This window comes from Oncorhynchus mykiss, chromosome 17 (assembly GCF_057628025.1).
Source record: "Oncorhynchus mykiss isolate SJ-2025 chromosome 17, ASM5762802v1, whole genome shotgun sequence".
Lineage (NCBI taxonomy): Eukaryota > Metazoa > Chordata > Actinopteri > Salmoniformes > Salmonidae > Oncorhynchus > Oncorhynchus mykiss.
Genome location: NC_143038.1, coordinates 48,673,766 through 48,693,515, shown reverse-complemented (window position 1 = coordinate 48,693,515; position 19,750 = coordinate 48,673,766). Strand labels below are relative to the sequence as shown.

The 19,750-nt window shown below is 43.4% G+C and overlaps 1 protein-coding gene across 1 annotated transcript in view; it reads left to right on the top strand.

Annotated features, from left to right (window-relative positions):
* wnt4a2 (wingless-type MMTV integration site family member 4a2) overlaps positions 1-18,815 on the top strand; it is a 41,076-nt gene extending 22,261 nt beyond the window's left edge. The window contains 5 exon segments of the mRNA NM_001281339.2: positions 8,516-8,597; positions 14,716-14,869; positions 14,996-15,127; positions 18,003-18,145; positions 18,243-18,815. Of these exon segments, the coding sequence (NP_001268268.1) occupies positions 8,516-8,597; positions 14,716-14,869; positions 14,996-15,127; positions 18,003-18,145; positions 18,243-18,713 (982 nt within the window). The 3' untranslated portion in view covers positions 18,714-18,815.
* Positions 18,816-19,750: the final 935 nt, after the last annotated feature.

The following is a 19,750-nucleotide window of genomic DNA, read 5'->3' as shown; positions in this document are numbered from 1 at the left end:
CAAGACATATAGGGAATTTAAAGGACATTAAATATAAAGGAAGGGATTGGGGTGGAAAGAAATTAGTTGAGTAGAGAGAGGAAGAAGATAGAGAGAGGAGTGTGTGGTAGAGAGAGGAAGAACATAGAGAGAGGAGTGTGTGGTAGAGAGAGGAAGAAGAATAAGATAGAGAGAGAGAGGAGTGTGTGGTAGAGAGAGGAAGAAGAAGATAGAGAGAGGAGTGTGTGGTAAAGAGAGGAAGAAGAATAAGATAGAGAGAGAGAGGAGTGTGTGGTAGAGAGAGGAAGAAGAAGATAGAGAGAGGAGTGTGTGGTAGAGAGAGGAAGAAGAAGAAGATAGAGAGAGGAGTGTGTGGTAGAGAGAGGAAGAAGAAGATAGAGAGAGGAGTGTGTGGTAGAGAGAGGAAGAAGATAGAGAGAGGAGTGTGTGGTAGAGAGAGGAATAAGAAGAAGATAGAGAGAGGAGTGTGTGGTAGAGAGAGGAAGAAGAATATATAGAGAGGAGTGTGTGGTAGAGAGAGGAAGAAGAAGAAGATAGAGAGAGGAGTGTGTGGTAGAGAGAGGAAGAAGAAGATAGAGAGAGGAGTGTGTGGTAGAGAGAGGAAGAAGAAGATAGAGAGAGGAGTGTGTGGTAGAGAGAGGAAGAAGAAGATAGAGAGAGGAGTGTGTGGTAGAGAGAGGAAGAAGAAGATAGAGAGAGGAGTGTGTGGTAGAGAGAGGAATAAGAAGATAGAGAGAGGAGTGTGTGGTAGAGAGAGGAAGAAGAAGATAGAGAGAGGAGTGTGTGGTAGAGAGAGGAAGAAGAAGATAGAGAGAGGAGTGTGTGGTAGAGCGAGGAAGAAGAAGATAGAGAGAGGAGTGTGTGGTAGAGAGAGGAAGAAGAAGATAGAGAGAGGAGTGTGTGGTAGAGAGAGGAAGAAGAAGATAGAGAGAGGAGTGTGTGGTAGAGAGAGGAAGAAGAAGATAGAGAGAGGAGTGTGTGGTAGAGAGAGGAAGAAGAAGATAGAGTGAGGAGTGTGTGGTAGAGAGAGGAAGAAGAAGATAGAGAGAGGCGTGTGTGGTAGAGAGAGGAAGAAGAAGATAGAGAGAGGAGTGTGTGGTAGAGAGAGGAAGAAGAAGATAGAGAGAGGAGTGTGTGGTAGAGAGAGGAAGAAGAGGATAGAGAGAGGAGTGTGTGGTAGAGAGAGGAAGAAGAAGATAGAGAGAGGAGTGTGTGGTAGGGAGAGGAAGAAGAAGATAGAGAGAGGAGTGTGTGGTAGAGAGAGGAAGAAGAAGATAGAGAGAGGAGTGTGTGGTAGAGAGAGGAAGAAGAAGATAGAGAGAGGAGTGTGTGGTAGAGAGAGGAAGAAGAAGATAGAGAGAGGAGTGTAGGGTAGAGAGAGGAAGAAGAAGATAGAGGAGTGTGTGGTAGAGAGAGGAAGAAGAAGATAGAGAGAGGAGTGTGTGGTAGAGAGAGGAAGAAGAAGATAGAGAGAGGAGTGTGTGGTAGAGAGGGGAAGAAGAAGATAGAGAGAGGAGTGTGTGGTAGAGAGAGGAAGCAGAAGATAGAGAGAGGAGTGTGAGTTAGAGAGAGGAAGAAGAAGATAGAGAGAGGAGTGTGTGGTAGAGAGAGGAAGAAGAAGATAGAGAGAGGAGTGTGTGGTAGAGAGAGGAAGAAGAAGATAGAGAGAGGAGTGTGTGGTAGAGAGAGGAAGAAGAAGATAGAGAGAGGGGGTTGTGGTAGAGAGAGGAAGAAGAAGATAGAGAGAGGAGTGTGTGGTAGAGAAAGGAAGAATAAGATAGAGAGATGAGTGTGTGGTAGAGAGAGGAAGAAGTAGATAGAGAGAGGAGTGTGTGGTAGAGAGAGGAAGAAGAAGATAGAGAGAGGAGTGTGTGGTAGAGAGAGGAAGAAGAAGATAGAGAGAGGAGTGTGTGGTAGAGAGAGGAGTGTGTGGTAGAGAGAGGAAGAAGATAGAGAGAGGAGTGTGTGGTAGAGAGAGGAAGAAGAAGATAGAGAGAGGAGTGTGTGGTAGAGAGAGGAAGAAGATAGAGAGAGGAGTGTGTGGTAGAGAGAGGAAGAAGATAGAGAGAGGAAGAAGAAGATAGAGAGAGGAGTGTGTGGTAGAGAGAGGAAGAAGAAGATAAAGAGAGGAGTGTGTGGTAGAGAGAGGAAGAAGATAGAGAGAGGAGTGTGTGGTAGAGAGAGGTAGAAGTTAGAGAGAGGAGTGTGTGGTAGAGAGAGGAAGAAGATAGAGAGAGGAGTGTGTGGTAGAGAGAGGAGGAAGAGAGAGAGAGGAAGAAGAAGATAGAGAGAGGAGTGTGTGGTAGAGAGAGGAAGAAGAAGATAGAGAGAGGAGTGTGTGGTAGAGCGAGGAAGAAGAAGATAGAGAGAGGAGTGTGTGGTAGAGAGAGGAAGAAGAAGATAGAGAGAGGAGTGTGTGGTAGAGAGAGGAAGAAGAAGATAGAGAGAGGAGTGTGTGGTAGAGAGAGGAAGAAGAAGATAGAGAGAGGAGTGTGTGGTAGAGAGAGGAAGAAGAAGATAGAGTGAGGAGTGTGTGGTAGAGAGAGGAAGAAGAAGATAGAGAGAGGCGTGTGTGGTAGAGAGAGGAAGAAGAAGATAGAGAGAGGAGTGTGTGGTAGAGAGAGGAAGAAGAAGATAGAGAGAGGAGTGTGTGGTAGAGAGAGGAAGAAGAGGATAGAGAGAGGAGTGTGTGGTAGAGAGAGGAAGAAGAAGATAGAGAGAGGAGTGTGTGGTAGGGAGAGGAAGAAGAAGATAGAGAGAGGAGTGTGTGGTAGAGAGAGGAAGAAGAAGATAGAGAGAGGAGTGTGTGGTAGAGAGAGGAAGAAGAAGATAGAGAGAGGAGTGTGTGGTAGAGAGAGGAAGAAGAAGATAGAGAGAGGAGTGTAGGGTAGAGAGAGGAAGAAGAAGATAGAGGAGTGTGTGGTAGAGAGAGGAAGAAGAAGATAGAGAGAGGAGTGTGTGGTAGAGAGAGGAAGAAGAAGATAGAGAGAGGAGTGTGTGGTAGAGAGGGGAAGAAGAAGATAGAGAGAGGAGTGTGTGGTAGAGAGAGGAAGCAGAAGATAGAGAGAGGAGTGTGAGTTAGAGAGAGGAAGAAGAAGATAGAGAGAGGAGTGTGTGGTAGAGAGAGGAAGAAGAAGATAGAGAGAGGAGTGTGTGGTAGAGAGAGGAAGAAGAAGATAGAGAGAGGAGTGTGTGGTAGAGAGAGGAAGAAGAAGATAGAGAGAGGAGGTTGTGGTAGAGAGAGGAAGAAGAAGATAGAGAGAGGAGTGTGTGGTAGAGAAAGGAAGAATAAGATAGAGAGATGAGTGTGTGGTAGAGAGAGGAAGAAGTAGATAGAGAGAGGAGTGTGTGGTAGAGAGAGGAAGAAGAAGATAGAGAGAGGAGTGTGTGGTAGAGAGAGGAAGAAGAAGATAGAGAGAGGAGTGTGTGGTAGAGAGAGGAGTGTGTGGTAGAGAGAGGAAGAAGATAGAGAGAGGAGTGTGTGGTAGAGAGAGGAAGAAGAAGATAGAGAGAGGAGTGTGTGGTAGAGAGAGGAAGAAGATAGAGAGAGGAGTGTGTGGTAGAGAGAGGAAGAAGATAGAGAGAGGAAGAAGAAGATAGAGAGAGGAGTGTGTGGTAGAGAGAGGAAGAAGAAGATAAAGAGAGGAGTGTGTGGTAGAGAGAGGAAGAAGATAGAGAGAGGAGTGTGTGGTAGAGAGAGGTAGAAGTTAGAGAGAGGAGTGTGTGGTAGAGAGAGGAAGAAGATAGAGAGAGGAGTGTGTGGTAGAGAGAGGAGGAAGAGAGAGAGAGGAAGAAGAAGATAGAGAGAGGAGTGTGTGGTAGAGAGAGGAAGAAGAAGATAGAGAGAGGAGTGTGTGGTAGAGCGAGGAAGAAGAAGATAGAGAGAGGAGTGTGTGGTAGAGAGAGGAAGAAGAAGATAGAGAGAGGAGTGTGTGGTAGAGAGAGGAAGAAGAAGATAGAGAGAGGAGTGTGTGGTAGAGAGAGGAAGAAGAAGATAGAGAGAGGAGTGTGTGGTAGAGAGAGGAAGAAGAAGATAGAGTGAGGAGTGTGTGGTAGAGAGAGGAAGAAGAAGATAGAGAGAGGAGTGTGTGGTAGAGAGAGGAAGAAGAAGATAGAGAGAGGAGTGTGTGGTAGAGAGAGGAAGAAGAAGATAGAGAGAGGAGTGTGTGGTAGAGAGAGGAAGAAGAGGATAGAGAGAGGAGTGTGTGGTAGAGAGAGGAAGAAGAAGATAGAGAGAGGAGTGTGTGGTAGGGAGAGGAAGAAGAAGATAGAGAGAGGAGTGTGTGGTAGAGAGAGGAAGAAGAAGATAGAGAGAGGAGTGTGTGGTAGAGAGAGGAAGAAGAAGATAGAGAGAGGAGTGTGTGGTAGAGAGAGGAAGAAGAAGATAGAGAGAGGAGTGTAGGGTAGAGAGAGGAAGAAGAAGATAGAGGAGTGTGTGGTAGAGAGAGGAAGAAGAAGATAGAGAGAGGAGTGTGTGGTAGAGAGAGGAAGAAGAAGATAGAGAGAGGAGTGTGTGGTAGAGAGGGGAAGAAGAAGATAGAGAGAGGAGGTTGTGGTAGAGAGAGGAAGAAGAAGATAGAGAGAGGAGTGTGAGTTAGAGAGAGGAAGAAGAAGATAGAGATAGGAGTGTGTGGTAGAGAGAGGAAGAAGAAGATAGAGAGAGGAGTGTGTGGTAGAGAGAGGAAGAAGAAGATAGAGAGAGGAGTGTGTGGTAGAGAGAGGAAGAAGAAGATAGAGAGAGGAGGTTGTGGTAGAGAGAGGAAGAAGAAGATAGAGAGAGGAGTGTGTGGTAGAGAAAGGAAGAATAAGATAGAGAGATGAGTGTGTGGTAGAGAGAGGAAGAAGTAGATAGAGAGAAGAGTGTGTGGTAGAGAGAGGAAGAAGAAGATAGAGAGAGGAGTGTGTGGTAGAGAGAGGAAGAAGAAGATAGAGAGAGGAGTGTGTGGTAGAGAGAGGAGTGTGTGGTAGAGAGAGGAAGAAGATAGAGAGAGGAGTGTGTGGTAGAGAGAGGAAGAAGAAGATAGAGAGAGGAGTGTGTGGTAGAGAGAGGAAGAAGATAGAGAGAGGAGTGTGTGGTAGAGAGAGGAAGAAGATAGAGAGAGGAAGAAGAAGATAGAGAGAGGAGTGTGTGGTAGAGAGAGGAAGAAGAAGAGAAAGAGAGGAGTGTGTGGTAGAGAGAGGAAGAAGATAGAGAGAGGAGTGTGTGGTAGAGAGAGGTAGAAGTTAGAGAGAGGAGTGTGTGGTAGAGAGAGGAAGAGGATAGAGAGAGGAGTGTGTGGTAGAGAGAGGAGGAAGAGAGAGAGAGGAAGAAGAAGATAGAGAGAGGAGTGTGTGGTAGAGAGAGGAAGAAGAAGATAGAGAGAGGAGTGTGTGGTAGAGAGAGGAAGAGGAAGATAAAGAGAGGAGTGTGTGGTAGAGAGAGGAAGAAGAAGATAGAGAGAGGAAACAGTGGAAAGAGAGAGGAAGAAGGGGAGGGAGAGGAAACAGTGTAAAGAGAGAGGAAGAAGAAGATAGAGAGAGGAAACAGTGGAAAGAGAGAGGAAGAAGGGGAGGGAGAGGAAACAGTGAAAAGAGAGGAAGAAGAAGATAGAGAGAGGAAACAGTGGAAAGAGAGAGGAAGAAGGGGAGGGAGAGGAAACAGTAAAAAGAGAGAGGAAGAAGGGGAGGGAGAGGAAACAGTGGAAAGAGAGAGGAAGAAGGGGAGGGAGAGGAAACAGTAAAAAGAGAGAGGAAGAAGGGGATTGAGAGGAAACAGTGGAAAGAGAGAGGAAGAAGGGGAGGGAGAGGAAACAGTATTCTGCTGTAAGTAGGAGGAGGATGGCTCTAGGAAACGTCTCTCTGTGTTGTTTTGGTACCACTGGCTTGGGAAATAGGGGGTGGGGGAGAGCGGGATTGTTTCTAGGAAACCATACACAAAATTAATATTTTGACCAAATATTTAGGAAGAGGTCATCAGTTCATGGGGTCTGTGAAGGAAGAAACCACATGGAAAAAGTGATAAACAAGTTAGGTCCAGAAAACAGATTTTCACAAAGTCTAATTAATTTATTGTTTGAGGTTTCCGGATGTTTGTATCTAAACCAAGTAGATCAATTTAAGATTGTTCTATTGTTATATACCTCATTTGGGGTCTCTATAAGCTTCAATATGAGGTCCTAAACCCAGCATGAAAGTGCATCCTTGTAGCTGGGTGGGCTAATATAGTCAAAATGTTTGCCTTGGGGTAATGGGCCAATGGCCATGGGGTATGTTGAGCCAATGGCCTTGGGGTAATGGGCCAATGGCCATGGGGTATGTTGAGCCAATAGTAATTTGAGCGAATTGAAGTGTTGTTCTTCTCAGGCGTAATGCAAGGCATTATCGCTGGGATATGAGGTAACAACAGGGCCTATGTTAAATGTGTTTGAAAAATGTAAAAAGTGTTTGTTAGGTGAAATATATATAGATATCTTTGTTAGGGCGGCAGGTAGCCTAGCGGTTAAGTAAGGGCCAGTAACTGAAAGGTCGCTGGTTTGAATCCCCCAGCTGACTAGGTGAAAAATCTGTCAATGTGCCCTTGAGCAAGGTACTTAACCTTAGTCACTCTGGATAAGAGCATCTGCTAAATGACAAATAAATAATACATTTCCCTTGACGGAGTGATGCTGAATGTAAAAAAGGGCTTCATTTACCCCACTCTGCCCGACACAGCCGAATAAATAGATAAAGATGGAAAGGACTGCGTCAGGTAGCCTAGCAGGTAGCCTAGCAGGTAGCCTAGCAGGTAGCCTAGCAGGTAGCCTAGCAGGTAGCCTAACAGGTAGCCTAACAGGTAGCCTAGCAGGTAGCCTAGCTGTTTAGTGCAGTGGGCCAGTAACTGAAGAAAAATCTGTCAATGTGCCCTTGAGCAAGGCACTTAACCTAAATTGCTCCTGTAAGTCGCTCTGGATAAGTATTACATACACACTAACACACACTCCCCAAATGTCTGGGCTAGTCTTTTCCCATGTAGCACCGTCTCACAAATACACAGCCAGAACATCAGCTTCGTAGAGCTTATCTGTCGTTTTCTCATGTGGGTTATCCAAAGTTTATTAAATGTTTCCAGGGTCAGGGCTGGGCCAGTGGCATGCCAGCAACAGCAACTGGTACTTTATGAGTACTTTCATCTGTGTGTGTGTGTGTGTGTGTGTGTGTGTGTGTGTGTGTGTGTGTGTGTGTGTGTGTGTGTGTGTGTGTGTGTGTGTGTGTGTGTGTGTGTGTGTGTGTGTGTGTGTGTGTAAAGGTATTGAATGCTGAGGGGACAGGTTTATGTGTTGGGAGAGATGCTGTGTCTCACTAGCTGCAGTACAGCCAGACAATGATTCTCCAGTGTTCAGAAGAGGTTTCACAGCTGGATGTGTGGAGACTGTAGACCCAGACATACAGAGCACACAGCTCAAGGTTGAGGGTCTTATTGTTGTATAGCTGTAGAGGAACGTCAATGTATTTTATTGAAGGAAGAGTGTTATGTACAAATTGAGGGAAGATAATTCTTTAACTGATTAACTTTAACACGAAGAGAATGATGCAGACATTTTTCTCAGGTACATGACAAAACTGAAGAGAGAAACGTGATTCTACATGTTCAATCATTTGTTTAGTATATACCATCTTCTCTGTTGGTGTAGACAGTTGGTTGTGAACTGATCCTGTACCACTTCATGAATAGAAGGTGATTGGTTGTTGTTGTCAGACAGACTGAGGAGAGGATGGGAGCAGTGGTGTGATAGTGAGTGAGGTCACCCTGCTGTGTAGACAAGACTGTCGGGGGGAGGGTGTGGTCGAGTGGTCACGGTCCAGGTTATCTGACCATTGACGAGGGGAGGTGACTGGGAGAGAAGGAGAGACAGAGAGAGATGGGGAGAGGGAAAGAAAGAGGTTATCTGGGCTGTAGAGGAAGGGTGGTGAGGGTGGAAGGCTAGAAGGAGGTGTGTGGACTATCAGCCCTGGGAGAGACCCCAATCAACCTTACCTAATGATACCCTGTCAACATAGGAGGGAGAGAAGGACAGAGAGACTGACAGAGAGAGAGAGGGAGAAGGGCAAGGTGAGGGAGAGCAGGAGGAGAGTAAGGTGAGGGACAGAGAAAAAGAGAGAGAGGGAGGGCCACAGACAAGGCTCAGACAGCCCCTCTGTGGGAAGTTCTGGTGAAGAGTGTGTCTGTGATGAGCGTATGAAATGGGCCTATTTCTGTAAGGTGCTTTTAGCCAAAGAGATATGGGAATGAAGGAGAGAGGAGTGACCTGTGTGTCCTGGAGGTGGTGTGGATGATAAACCTCTTTCCCTCCTCTCAACATGATGACCAAAACGTTCCCACAACGTCATGGGAGCCAAATTCTCGCCGCCAAACTTCTCCCTATCAGGCTGTAGAACTAAACCTATACATAGCCCATGCTGAGGCATATGTGTCTGTCTCTGGACACTTTTATATTATCTCAGTAATTGGAGGGAATATTTCATATCAATTCTCCCCCCTTCTCTGTGTCTCTGTAAGGTACCTGGCTAAACTGTCGTCGGTTGGCAGTATCAGTGATGAGGAGACATGTGAACGCCTGCGAGGACTTATCCAGAGACAGGTACACATCTACCATGACAAACTGTGGTCATATTTTCAGATTTGTAAGGTTGGCAGGGTATGACAAGATGGTACATAAGTTATAGAAGTTATGTCCAAGTCTTTGAATTCAAGATACAAGTCATAGTCATTTAGCATTCTCTTTAACCAGGAGCAGATCTGTAATGTAATGATCATTATTCTAACCAGATACAGATCTGTAATATAATGATCATTCTCTTTAACCAGGAGCAGATCTGTAATGTAATGATCATTATTCTAACCAGGAGCAGATCTGTAATGTAATGATCATTATCCTAACCAGATACAGATCTGTAATATAATGATCATTCTCTTTAACCAGGAGCAGATCTGTAATGTAATGATCATTATTCTAACCAGATACAGATCTGTAATGTAATGATCATTATTCTAACCAGGAGCAAATCTGTAATGTAATGATCATTATTATTACCAGATACAGATCTGTAATGTAATGATCATTATTCTAACCAGGAGCACTTCTGTAATAATGATCATTATTCTAACCAGATACAGATCTGTAATGTAATGATCATTATTATAACCAGATACAGATCTGTAATGTAATGATCATTATTCTAACCAGGTGCAGATCTGTAATGTAATGATCATTATTCTAACCAGATACAGATCTGTAATGTAATGATCATTATTATAACCAGATACAGATCTGTAATGTAATGATCATTATTATAACCAGATACAGATCTGTAATGTAATGATCATTATTCTAACCAGGAGCAGATCTGTAATGTAATGATCATTATTCTAACCAGATACAGATCTGTAATGTAATGATCATTATTCTAACCAGATAGAGATCTGTAATAATGATCATTATTCTAACCAGATAGAGATCTGTAATAATGATCATTATTATAACCAGATAGAGATCTGTAATAATGATGATTATTATAACCAGATACAGATCTGTAATAATGATCATTATTCTAGCCAGATACAGATCTGCAATGTTATGATCATTATTCTAACCAGGAGCAGATCTGTAATAATGATCGTTATTCTAACCAGGTGCAGATCTGTAATAATGATTGTTATTCTAACCAGGTGCAGATCTGTAATAATGATCGTTATTCTAACCAGGTGCAGATCTGTAATAATGATCGTTATTCTAACCAGATACAGATCTGTAATGTAATGATCATTATTATAACCAGATACAGATCTGTAATATAATGATCATTATTCTAACCAGGTGCAGATCTGTAATAATGATCATTATTCTAACCAGATGCAGATCTGTAATGTAATGATCATTATTCTAACCAGGAGCAGATCTGCAATGTAATGATCATTATTATAACCAGATACAGATCTGTAATATAATGATCATTATTCTAACCAGATACAGATCTGTAATGTAATGATCATTATTCTAACCAGATACAGATCTGTAATGTAATGATCATTATTATAACCAGATACAGATCTGTAATGTAATGATCATTATTATAACCAGATACAGATCTGTAATGTAATGATCATTATTCTAACCAGGAGCAGATCTGTAATGTAATGATCATTATTCTAACCAGATACAGATCTGTAATGTAATGATCATTATTATAACCAGATACAGATCTGTAATGTAATGATCATTATTATAACCAGATACAGATCTGTAATGTAATGATCATTATTATAACCAGGAGCAGATCTGTAATGTAATGATCATTATTCTAACCAGATACAGATCTGTAATGTAATGATCATTATTCTAACCAGATACAGATCTGTAATATAATGATCATTATTCTAACCAGGAGTAGATCTGTAATAATGATCATTATTCTAACCAGATACAGATCTGTAATAATGATCACTATTCTAACCAGATACAGATCTGTAATGTAATGATCATTATTCTAACCAGGTGCAGATCTGTAATGTAATGATCATTATTCTAACCAGATACAGATCTGTAATGTAATGATCATTATTATAACCAGATACAGATCTGTAATGTAATGATCATTATTATAACCAGATACAGATCTGTAATGTAATGATCATTATTCTAACCAGGAGCAGATCTGTAATGTAATTATCATTATTCTAACCAGATACAGATCTGTAATGTAATGATCATTATTCTAACCAGATACAGATCTGTAATGTAATGATCATTATTCTAACCAGATAGAGATCTGTAATAATGATCATTATTATAACCAGATAGAGATCTGTAATAATGATCATTATTATAACCAGATAGAGATCTGTAATAATGATGATTATTATAACCAGATACAGATCTGTAATAATGATCATTATTCTAGCCAGATACAGATCTGCAATGTTATGATCATTATTCTAACCAGGAGCAGATCTGTAATAATGATCGTTATTCTAACCAGGTGCAGATCTGTAATAATGATTGTTATTCTAACCAGGTGCAGATCTGTAATAATGATCGTTATTCTAACCAGGTGCAGATCTGTAATAATGATCGTTATTCTAACCAGATACAGATCTGTAATGTAATGATCATTATTATAACCAGATACAGATCTGTAATATAATGATCATTATTCTAACCAGGTGCAGATCTGTAATAATGATCATTATTCTAACCAGATGCAGATCTGTAATGTAATGATCATTATTCTAACCAGGAGCAGATCTGCAATGTAATGATCATTATTATAACCAGATACAGATCTGTAATATAATGATCATTATTCTAACCAGATACAGATCTGTAATGTAATGATCATTATTCTAACCAGATACAGATCTGTAATGTAATGATCATTATTATAACCAGATACAGATCTGTAATGTAATGATCATTATTATAACCAGATACAGATCTGTAATGTAATGATCATTATTCTAACCAGGAGCAGATCTGTAATGTAATGATCATTATTCTAACCAGATACAGATCTGTAATGTAATGATCATTATTATAACCAGATACAGATCTGTAATGTAATGATCATTATTATAACCAGATACAGATCTGTAATGTAATGATCATTATTATAACCAGGAGCAGATCTGTAATGTAATGATCATTATTCTAACCAGATACAGATCTGTAATGTAATGATCATTATTCTAACCAGATACAGATCTGTAATATAATGATCATTATTCTAACCAGGAGTAGATCTGTAATAATGATCATTATTCTAACCAGATACAGATCTGTAATAATGATCACTATTCTAACCAGATACAGATCTGTAATGTAATGATCATTATTCTAACCAGGTGCAGATCTGTAATGTAATGATCATTATTCTAACCAGATACAGATCTGTAATGTAATGATCATTATTATAACCAGATACAGATCTGTAATGTAATGATCATTATTATAACCAGATACAGATCTGTAATGTAATGATCATTATTCTAACCAGGAGCAGATCTGTAATGTAATTATCATTATTCTAACCAGATACAGATCTGTAATGTAATGATCATTATTCTAACCAGATACAGATCTGTAATGTAATGATCATTATTCTAACCAGATAGAGATCTGTAATAATGATCATTATTATAACCAGATAGAGATCTGTAATAATGATCATTATTATAACCAGATAGAGATCTGTAATAATGATGATTATTATAACCAGATACAGATCTGTAATAATGATCATTATTCTAGCCAGATACAGATCTGCAATGTTATGATCATTATTCTAACCAGGAGCAGATCTGTAATAATGATCGTTATTCTAACCAGGTGCAGATCTGTAATAATGATTGTTATTCTAACCAGGTGCAGATCTGTAATAATGATCGTTATTCTAACCAGGTGCAGATCTGTAATAATGATCGTTATTCTAACCAGATACAGATCTGTAATGTAATGATCATTATTATAACCAGATACAGATCTGTAATATAATGATCATTATTCTAACCAGGTGCAGATCTGTAATAATGATCATTATTCTAACCAGATGCAGATCTGTAATGTAATGATCATTATTCTAACCAGGAGCAGATCTGCAATGTAATGATCATTATTATAACCAGATACAGATCTGTAATATAATGATCATTATTCTAACCAGATACAGATCTGTAATGTAATGATCATTATTCTAACCAGATACAGATCTGTAATGTAATGATTATTATTATAACCAGATACAGATCTGTAATGTAATGATCATTATTATAACCAGATACAGATCTGTAATGTAATGATCATTATTCTAACCAGGAGCAGATCTGTAATGTAATGATCATTATTCTAACCAGATACAGATCTGTAATGTAATGATCATTATTATAACCAGATACAGATCTGTAATAATGATCATTATTCTAGCCAGATACAGATCTGTAATAATGATCATTATTCTAGCCAGATACAGATCTGCAATGTTATGATCATTATTCTAACCAGGAGCAGATCTGTAATAATGATCGTTATTCTAACCAGGTGCAGATCTGTAATAATGATTGTTATTCTAACCAGGTGCAGATCTGTAATAATGATCGTTATTCTAACCAGGTGCAGATCTGTAATAATGATCGTTATTCTAACCAGATACAGATCTGTAATGTAATGATCATTATTATAACCAGATACAGATCTGTAATATAATGATCATTATTCTAACCAGGTGCAGATCTGTAATAATGATCATTATTCTAACCAGATGCAGATCTGTAATGTAATGATCATTATTCTAACCAGGAGCAGATCTGCAATGTAATGATCATTATTATAACCAGATACAGATCTGTAATATAATGATCATTATTCTAACCAGATACAGATCTGTAATGTAATGATCATTATTCTAACCAGATACAGATCTGTAATGTAATGATCATTATTATAACCAGATACAGATCTGTAATGTAATGATCATTATTATAACCAGATACAGATCTGTAATGTAATGATCATTATTCTAACCAGGAGCAGATCTGTAATGTAATGATCATTATTCTAACCAGATACAGATCTGTAATGTAATGATCATTATTATAACCAGATACAGATCTGTAATGTAATGATCATTATTCTAACCAGGAGCAGATCTGTAATGTAATGATCATTATTCTAACCAGATACAGATCTGTAATGTAATGATCATTATTCTAACCAGATACAGATCTGTAATATAATGATCATTATTCTAACCAGGAGTAGATCTGTAATAATGATCATTATTCTAACCAGATACAGATCTGTAATAATGATCACTATTCTAACCAGATACAGATCTGTAATGTAATCATCATTATTCTAACCAGATACAGATCTGTAATGTAATGATCATTATTCTAACCAGATACAGATCTGTAATGTAATGATCATTATTCTAACCAGATAGAGATCTGTAATAATGATCATTATTATAACCAGATAGAGATCTGTAATAATGATCATTATTATAACCAGATTGAGATCTGTAATAATGATCATTATTATAACCAGATAGAGATCTGTAATAATGATCATTATTCTAGCCAGATACAGATCTGCAATGTTATGATCATTATTCTAACCAGGAGCAGATCTGTAATAATGATCGTTATTCTAACCAGGTGCAGATCTGTAATAATGATCGTTATTCTAACCAGGTGCAGATCTGTAATAATGATCGTTATTCTAACCAGGTGCAGATCTGTAATAATGATCGTTATTCTAACCAGATACAGATCTGTAATGTAATGATCATTATTCTAACCAGATACAGATCTGTAATAATGATCGTTATTCTAACCAGGTGCAGATCTGTAATAATGATCATTATTCTAACCAGATACAGATCTGTAATAATGATCGTTATTCTAACCAGGTGCAGATCTGTAATGTAATGATCATTATTATAACCAGATACAGATCTGTAATAATGATCATTATTCTAACCAGGTGCAGATCTGTAATAATGATCGTTATTCTAACCAGATACAGATCTGTAATGTAATGATCATTATTCTAACCAGATACAGATCTGTAATAATGATCGTTATTCTAACCAGGTGCAGATCTGTAATAATGATCATTATTCTAACCAGATACAGATCTGTAATGTAATGATCATTATTCTAACCAGATACAGATCTGTAATAATGATCGTTATTCTAACCAGGTGCAGATCTGTAAGCGCAGTGTGGAGGTGATGGATGCTGTGCGGCGTGGGGCTCAGCTAGCCATAGACGAGTGTCAGTTTCAGTTCCGGAACCGTCGATGGAACTGTTCCACACTGGAAACCATGCCTGTCTTCGGCAAGGTCGTCACACAGGGTACGCCTCAGTATGAGTAACTTATCGTAGAATAAATATACTTTTATATCTGAATATAAAAACTTACTGCCTGATCTGTGATGAATGCAGTTGTGTATTTATTGTCTGCCTGTTTATTTGTGACAGGCACTCGGGAGGCAGCCTTTGTGTATGCCATCTCAGCAGCCAGTGTGGCGTTTGCTGTGACCCGAGCCTGTAGCAGCGGAGAGTTGGAGAAATGTGGCTGCGACCGCACCGTCCATGGAGTCAGTCCGGAGGGTAGGACACACACACACACACACACACACACACACACACACACACACACACACACACACACACACACACACACACACACACACACACACACACACACATCTCAGATGTTTGACTGCTAACACTCTCTCTCTGTCTCTCTCTGTCTCTCTCTGTCCGAGTCTCTCTCCCTGTCTCTCTTTCTCCGTGTCTGTGTCTCTCTCTCTATGTCTCTCTCCGTCTCTCTCCCTCTCTCTCCGTCTCTCTCTCTCTCTCTCTCTCCGTGTCTCTCCCTCTCTCCCCATCTCTCTCCCTCTCTCTCCGTCTCTCTCCCTCTCTCTCCGTCTCTCTCCCTATCTCTCCGTGTCTCTCCCTCTCTCTCCGTCTCTCTCCCTCTCTCTCCGTCTCTCTCCCTATCTCTCCGTGTCTCTCCCTCTCTCTCCGTGTCTCTCCGTGTCTCTCCCCCTCTCTCTCCGTGTCTCTCCCTCTCTCTCCGTCTCTCTCCCTCTCTCTCCCTCTCTCTCCGTCTCTCTCCCTCTCTCTCCGTGTCTCTCCCTCTCTCTCTCTCCCTCTCTCTCCCTATCTCTCCGTGTCTCTCCCTCTCTCTCCGTCTCTCTCCCTCTCTCTCCGTGTCTCTCCCTCTCTCTACGTGTCTCTCCCTCTCTCTCCGTCTCTCTCCCTCTCTCTCCGTGTCTCTCCCTCTCTCTCCGTCTCTCTCCCTCTCTCTCCGTGTCTCTCCCTCTCTCTCCGTGTCTCTCCCTCTCTCTCCGTCTCTCTCCCTATCTCTCCGTCTCTCTCCCTATCTCTCCGTGTCTCTCCCTCTCTCTCCGTGTCTCTCCCTCTCTCTCCGTGTCTCTCCCTCTCTCTCCGTCTCTCTCCCTATCTCTCCGTCTCTCTCCCTATCTCTCCGTGTCTGTGTCTCTCTCTCTATGCGTCTCTCTCCGTCTCTCTCCCTCTCTCTCCGTCTCTCTCCCTCTCTCTCTGTCTCTCTCTCCGTGTCTCTTCCTCTCTCTCCGTGTCTCTCCCTCTCTCTCCGTGTCTCTCCCTCTCTCTCCGTCTCTCTCCCTCTCTCCGTCTCTCTCCCTCTCTCTCCGTCTCTCTCCCTCTCTCTCCCTCTCTCCGTGTCTCTCCCTCTCTCTCCGTCTCTCTCCCTATCTCTCTGTGTCTCTCCCTCTCTCTCCGTCTCTCTCCCTCTCTCTCCGTGTCTCTCCCTCTCTCTCCGTCTCTCTCCCTCTCTCTCCGTCTCTCTCCTTCTCTCTCCCTCTCTCTCCCTCTCTGTCCGTGTCTCTCCCTCTCTCTCCGTCTCTCTCCCTATCTCTCCGTGTCTCTCCCTCTCTCTTCGTCTCTCTCCCTCTCTCTCCGTGTCTCTCCCTCTCTCTCCGTGTCTCTCCCTCTCTCTCCGTCTCTCTCCCTATCTCTCCATGTCTCTCCCTCTCTCTCCATGTCTCTCCCTCTCTCTCCGTGTCTCTCCCTCTCTCTCTGTGTCTCTCCCTCTCTCTCCGTGTCTCTCCCTCTCTCTCCGTCTCTGTCCCTCTCTCTCCGTCTCTCTCCCTCTCTCTCCGTCTCTCTCCCTCTCTCTCCGTCTCTCTCCCTATCTCTCCGTGTCTCTTCCTCTCTCTCGTGTCTCTCCCTCTCTCTCCGTGTCTCTCCCTCTCTCTCCATCTCTCCCTCTCTCCGTCTATCTCTCTCTCTCTCCGTCTCTCTCCCTCTCTCTCCCTCTCTCTCCGTGTCTCTCCCTCTCTCTCCGTCTCTCTCCCTATCTCTCCATGTCTCTCCCTCTCTCTCCATGTCTCTCCCTCTCTCTCCGTGTCTCTCCCTCTCTCTCCGTGTCTCTCTGTGTCTCTCCCTCTCTCTCCGTGTCTCTCCCTCTCTCTCCGTCTCTGTCCCTCTCTCTCCGTCTCTCTCCCTCTCTCTCCGTCTCTCTCCCTCTCTCTCCGTCTCTCTCCTTCTCTCTCCCTCTCTCTCCCTCTCTGTCCGTGTCTCTCCCTCTCTCTCCGTCTCTCTCCCTATCTCTCCGTGTCTCTCCCTCTCTCTTCGTCTCTCTCCCTCTCTCTCGTGTCTCTCCCTCTCTCTCCGTGTCTCTCCCTCTCTCTCCATCTCTCTCCCTCTCTCCGTCTCTCTCCCCCTCTCTCCGTGTCTCTCCCTCTCTCTCCCTCTCTCTCCCTTTCTGTCCGTGTCTCTCCCTCTCTCTCCGTCTCTCTCCCTATCTCTCCGTGTCTCTCCCTCTCTCTTCGTCTCTCTCCCTCTCTCTCTGTGTCTCTCCCTCTCTCTCCGTGTCTCTCCCTCTCTCTCCGTGTCTCTCCCTCTCTCTCCGTCTCTCTCCCTATCTCTCCGTATCTCTCCCTCTCTCTCCGTGTCTCTCCCTCTCTCTCTGTGTCTCTCCCTCTCTCTCCGTGTCTCTCTGTGTCTCTCCCTCTCTCTCCGTGTCTCTCCCTCTCTCTCCGTCTCTCTCCCTCTCTTTCCGTCTCTCTCCCTCTCTCTCCGTGTCTCTCCCTCTCTCTCCGTCTCTCTCCCTATCTCTCCGTGTCTCTCCCTCTCTCTCCGTCTCTCTCCCTCTCTCTCCGTGTCTCTCCCTCTCTCTCTGTCTCTCTCCCTCTCTCTCCGTGTCTCTCCCTCTCTCTCCGTCTCTCTCCCTATCTCTCTGTGTCTCTCCCTCTCTCTCCGTCTCCCTCCCTCTCTCTCCGTCTCTCTCCCTATCTCTCCGTGTCTCTCCGTGTCTCTCCCTCTCTCTCCGTCTCTCTCCCTATCTTTCCATCTCTCTCCCTATCTCTCCGTGTCTCTCCCTCTCTCCGTGTCTCTCCCTCTCTCTCCGTGTCTCTCCCTCTCTCCCTATCTCTCCGTCTCTCTCCCTATCTCTCTGTGTCTCTCCCCCTCTCTCCGTCTCTCTCCCTTCCTCCAGGGTTCCAGTGGTCAGGCTGTAGTGATAACATAGCATACGGAGTGGCCTTCTCTCAGTCCTTCATTGACGTAAGGGAGAGGAGTAAAGGACAGTCCCCCAGCAAAGCACTCATGAACCTACACAACAACGAGGCCGGGAGGAAGGTATGACCTATCACAACAAACAAATATGTCCTAGTAAACTCAACAGCAAAGAAGAGAACAGGAGATAAAAACATGCATTCTTTCCGTCTCCCTGCAGGCCATCCTGAGCCACATGCGTGTGGAGTGTAAGTGTCATGGCGTGTCAGGTTCCTGTGAGGTAAAGACCTGCTGGAAGGCCATGCCCCCATTCCGCAAGGTGGGCAACGTCATCAAGGAGAAGTTTGACGGCGCCACAGAGGTGGAGCAGCGCAAGGTGGGCACGACCAAGGTCCTGGTGCCACGGAACTCCCAGTTCAAACCTCACACAGACGAAGACCTGGTCTACCTGGAGCCCAGCCCCGACTTCTGTGACCACGACCCGCGCACACCAGGCATGCTGGGTACGGCGGGGCGGCAGTGTAACCGGACGTCGAAGGCCATTGACGGCTGTGAGCTGATGTGCTGCGGCCGGGGCTTCCAGACAGAGGAGGTGGAGGTGGTGGACAGGTGCAGCTGTAAGTTCCACTGGTGCTGCTACGTCAAGTGCAAACAGTGCCGCAAGATGGTGGAGATGCACACCTGCCGGTGATCACCATGGAAACCCCCAGTGGAGACCCAAACAATTTCCCCACTCTCTCCCTCCTCACCTGCACTTGGGGAGGGAGAGAGAAAGGGAGGGTGGGGGGGGGGGGGGTGTTTGTGGTTTTCCTCTACCCCCTATTTCAAAGCCACCCTGATTCCTTTTACAACAGACCACGGGAACAGCCAGCCAGACAGAGGACAGGTTCATGCAATGTTAAAGGAACATCTTACACACGCACAGGATGTAAAATCTAAAACGGCAAATATACACTGAGTATACTAAACGTTAGGTGGCATAGACTGACCAGGTGATGTCACTTGTTAAATCCACTACAATCAGTGTAGATGGAGAGGAGATTGTGTATGTGTGCCATTCAGAGGGTGAATGGGCAAGACAAAAAATGTGAGTGCTTTGAACGGGGTATGGTAGTAGGTGCCAGGCCCACTCAATATTAGGAAGGTGTTTGGTATACTCGGTGTAGGTTTTCCAAGTCCCAACAGAGTAGTTTCCCTCCCCCTCCCACACTCTCAGTTGATTCTAATTCATGTGATTGCTCTTTGTTTTGTTTTTTAACTTATTTGATATTGTGAGTGATTTGGGGTGGGTGAGGTTGAGAGTGGATTGAAGAGGAGAGGGGAACTGAAGGTAGGACATATTGGACCTGGGAAGGGGAGAGGGGAACTGAGGGTAGGACATATTGGACCTGGGAAGGAGAGAGGGGAGCTGAGGGTAGGACATATTGGACCTGGGAAGAGGAGAGGGGAACTGAGGGTAGGACATATTAGACCTGGGAAGGGGAAAGGGGAACTGAGGGTAGGACATATTGGACCTGGGAAGGGGAGAGGGGAACTGAGGGTAGGACATATTGGACCTGGGAAGAGGAGAGGGGAACTGAGGGTAGGACATATTAGACCTGGGAAGGGGAAAGGGGAACTGAGGGTAGGACATATTGGACCTGGGAAGGGGAGAGGGGAACTGAGGGTAGGACATATTGGACCTGGGAAGAGGAGAGGGGAACTGAGGGTAGGACATATTGGACCTGG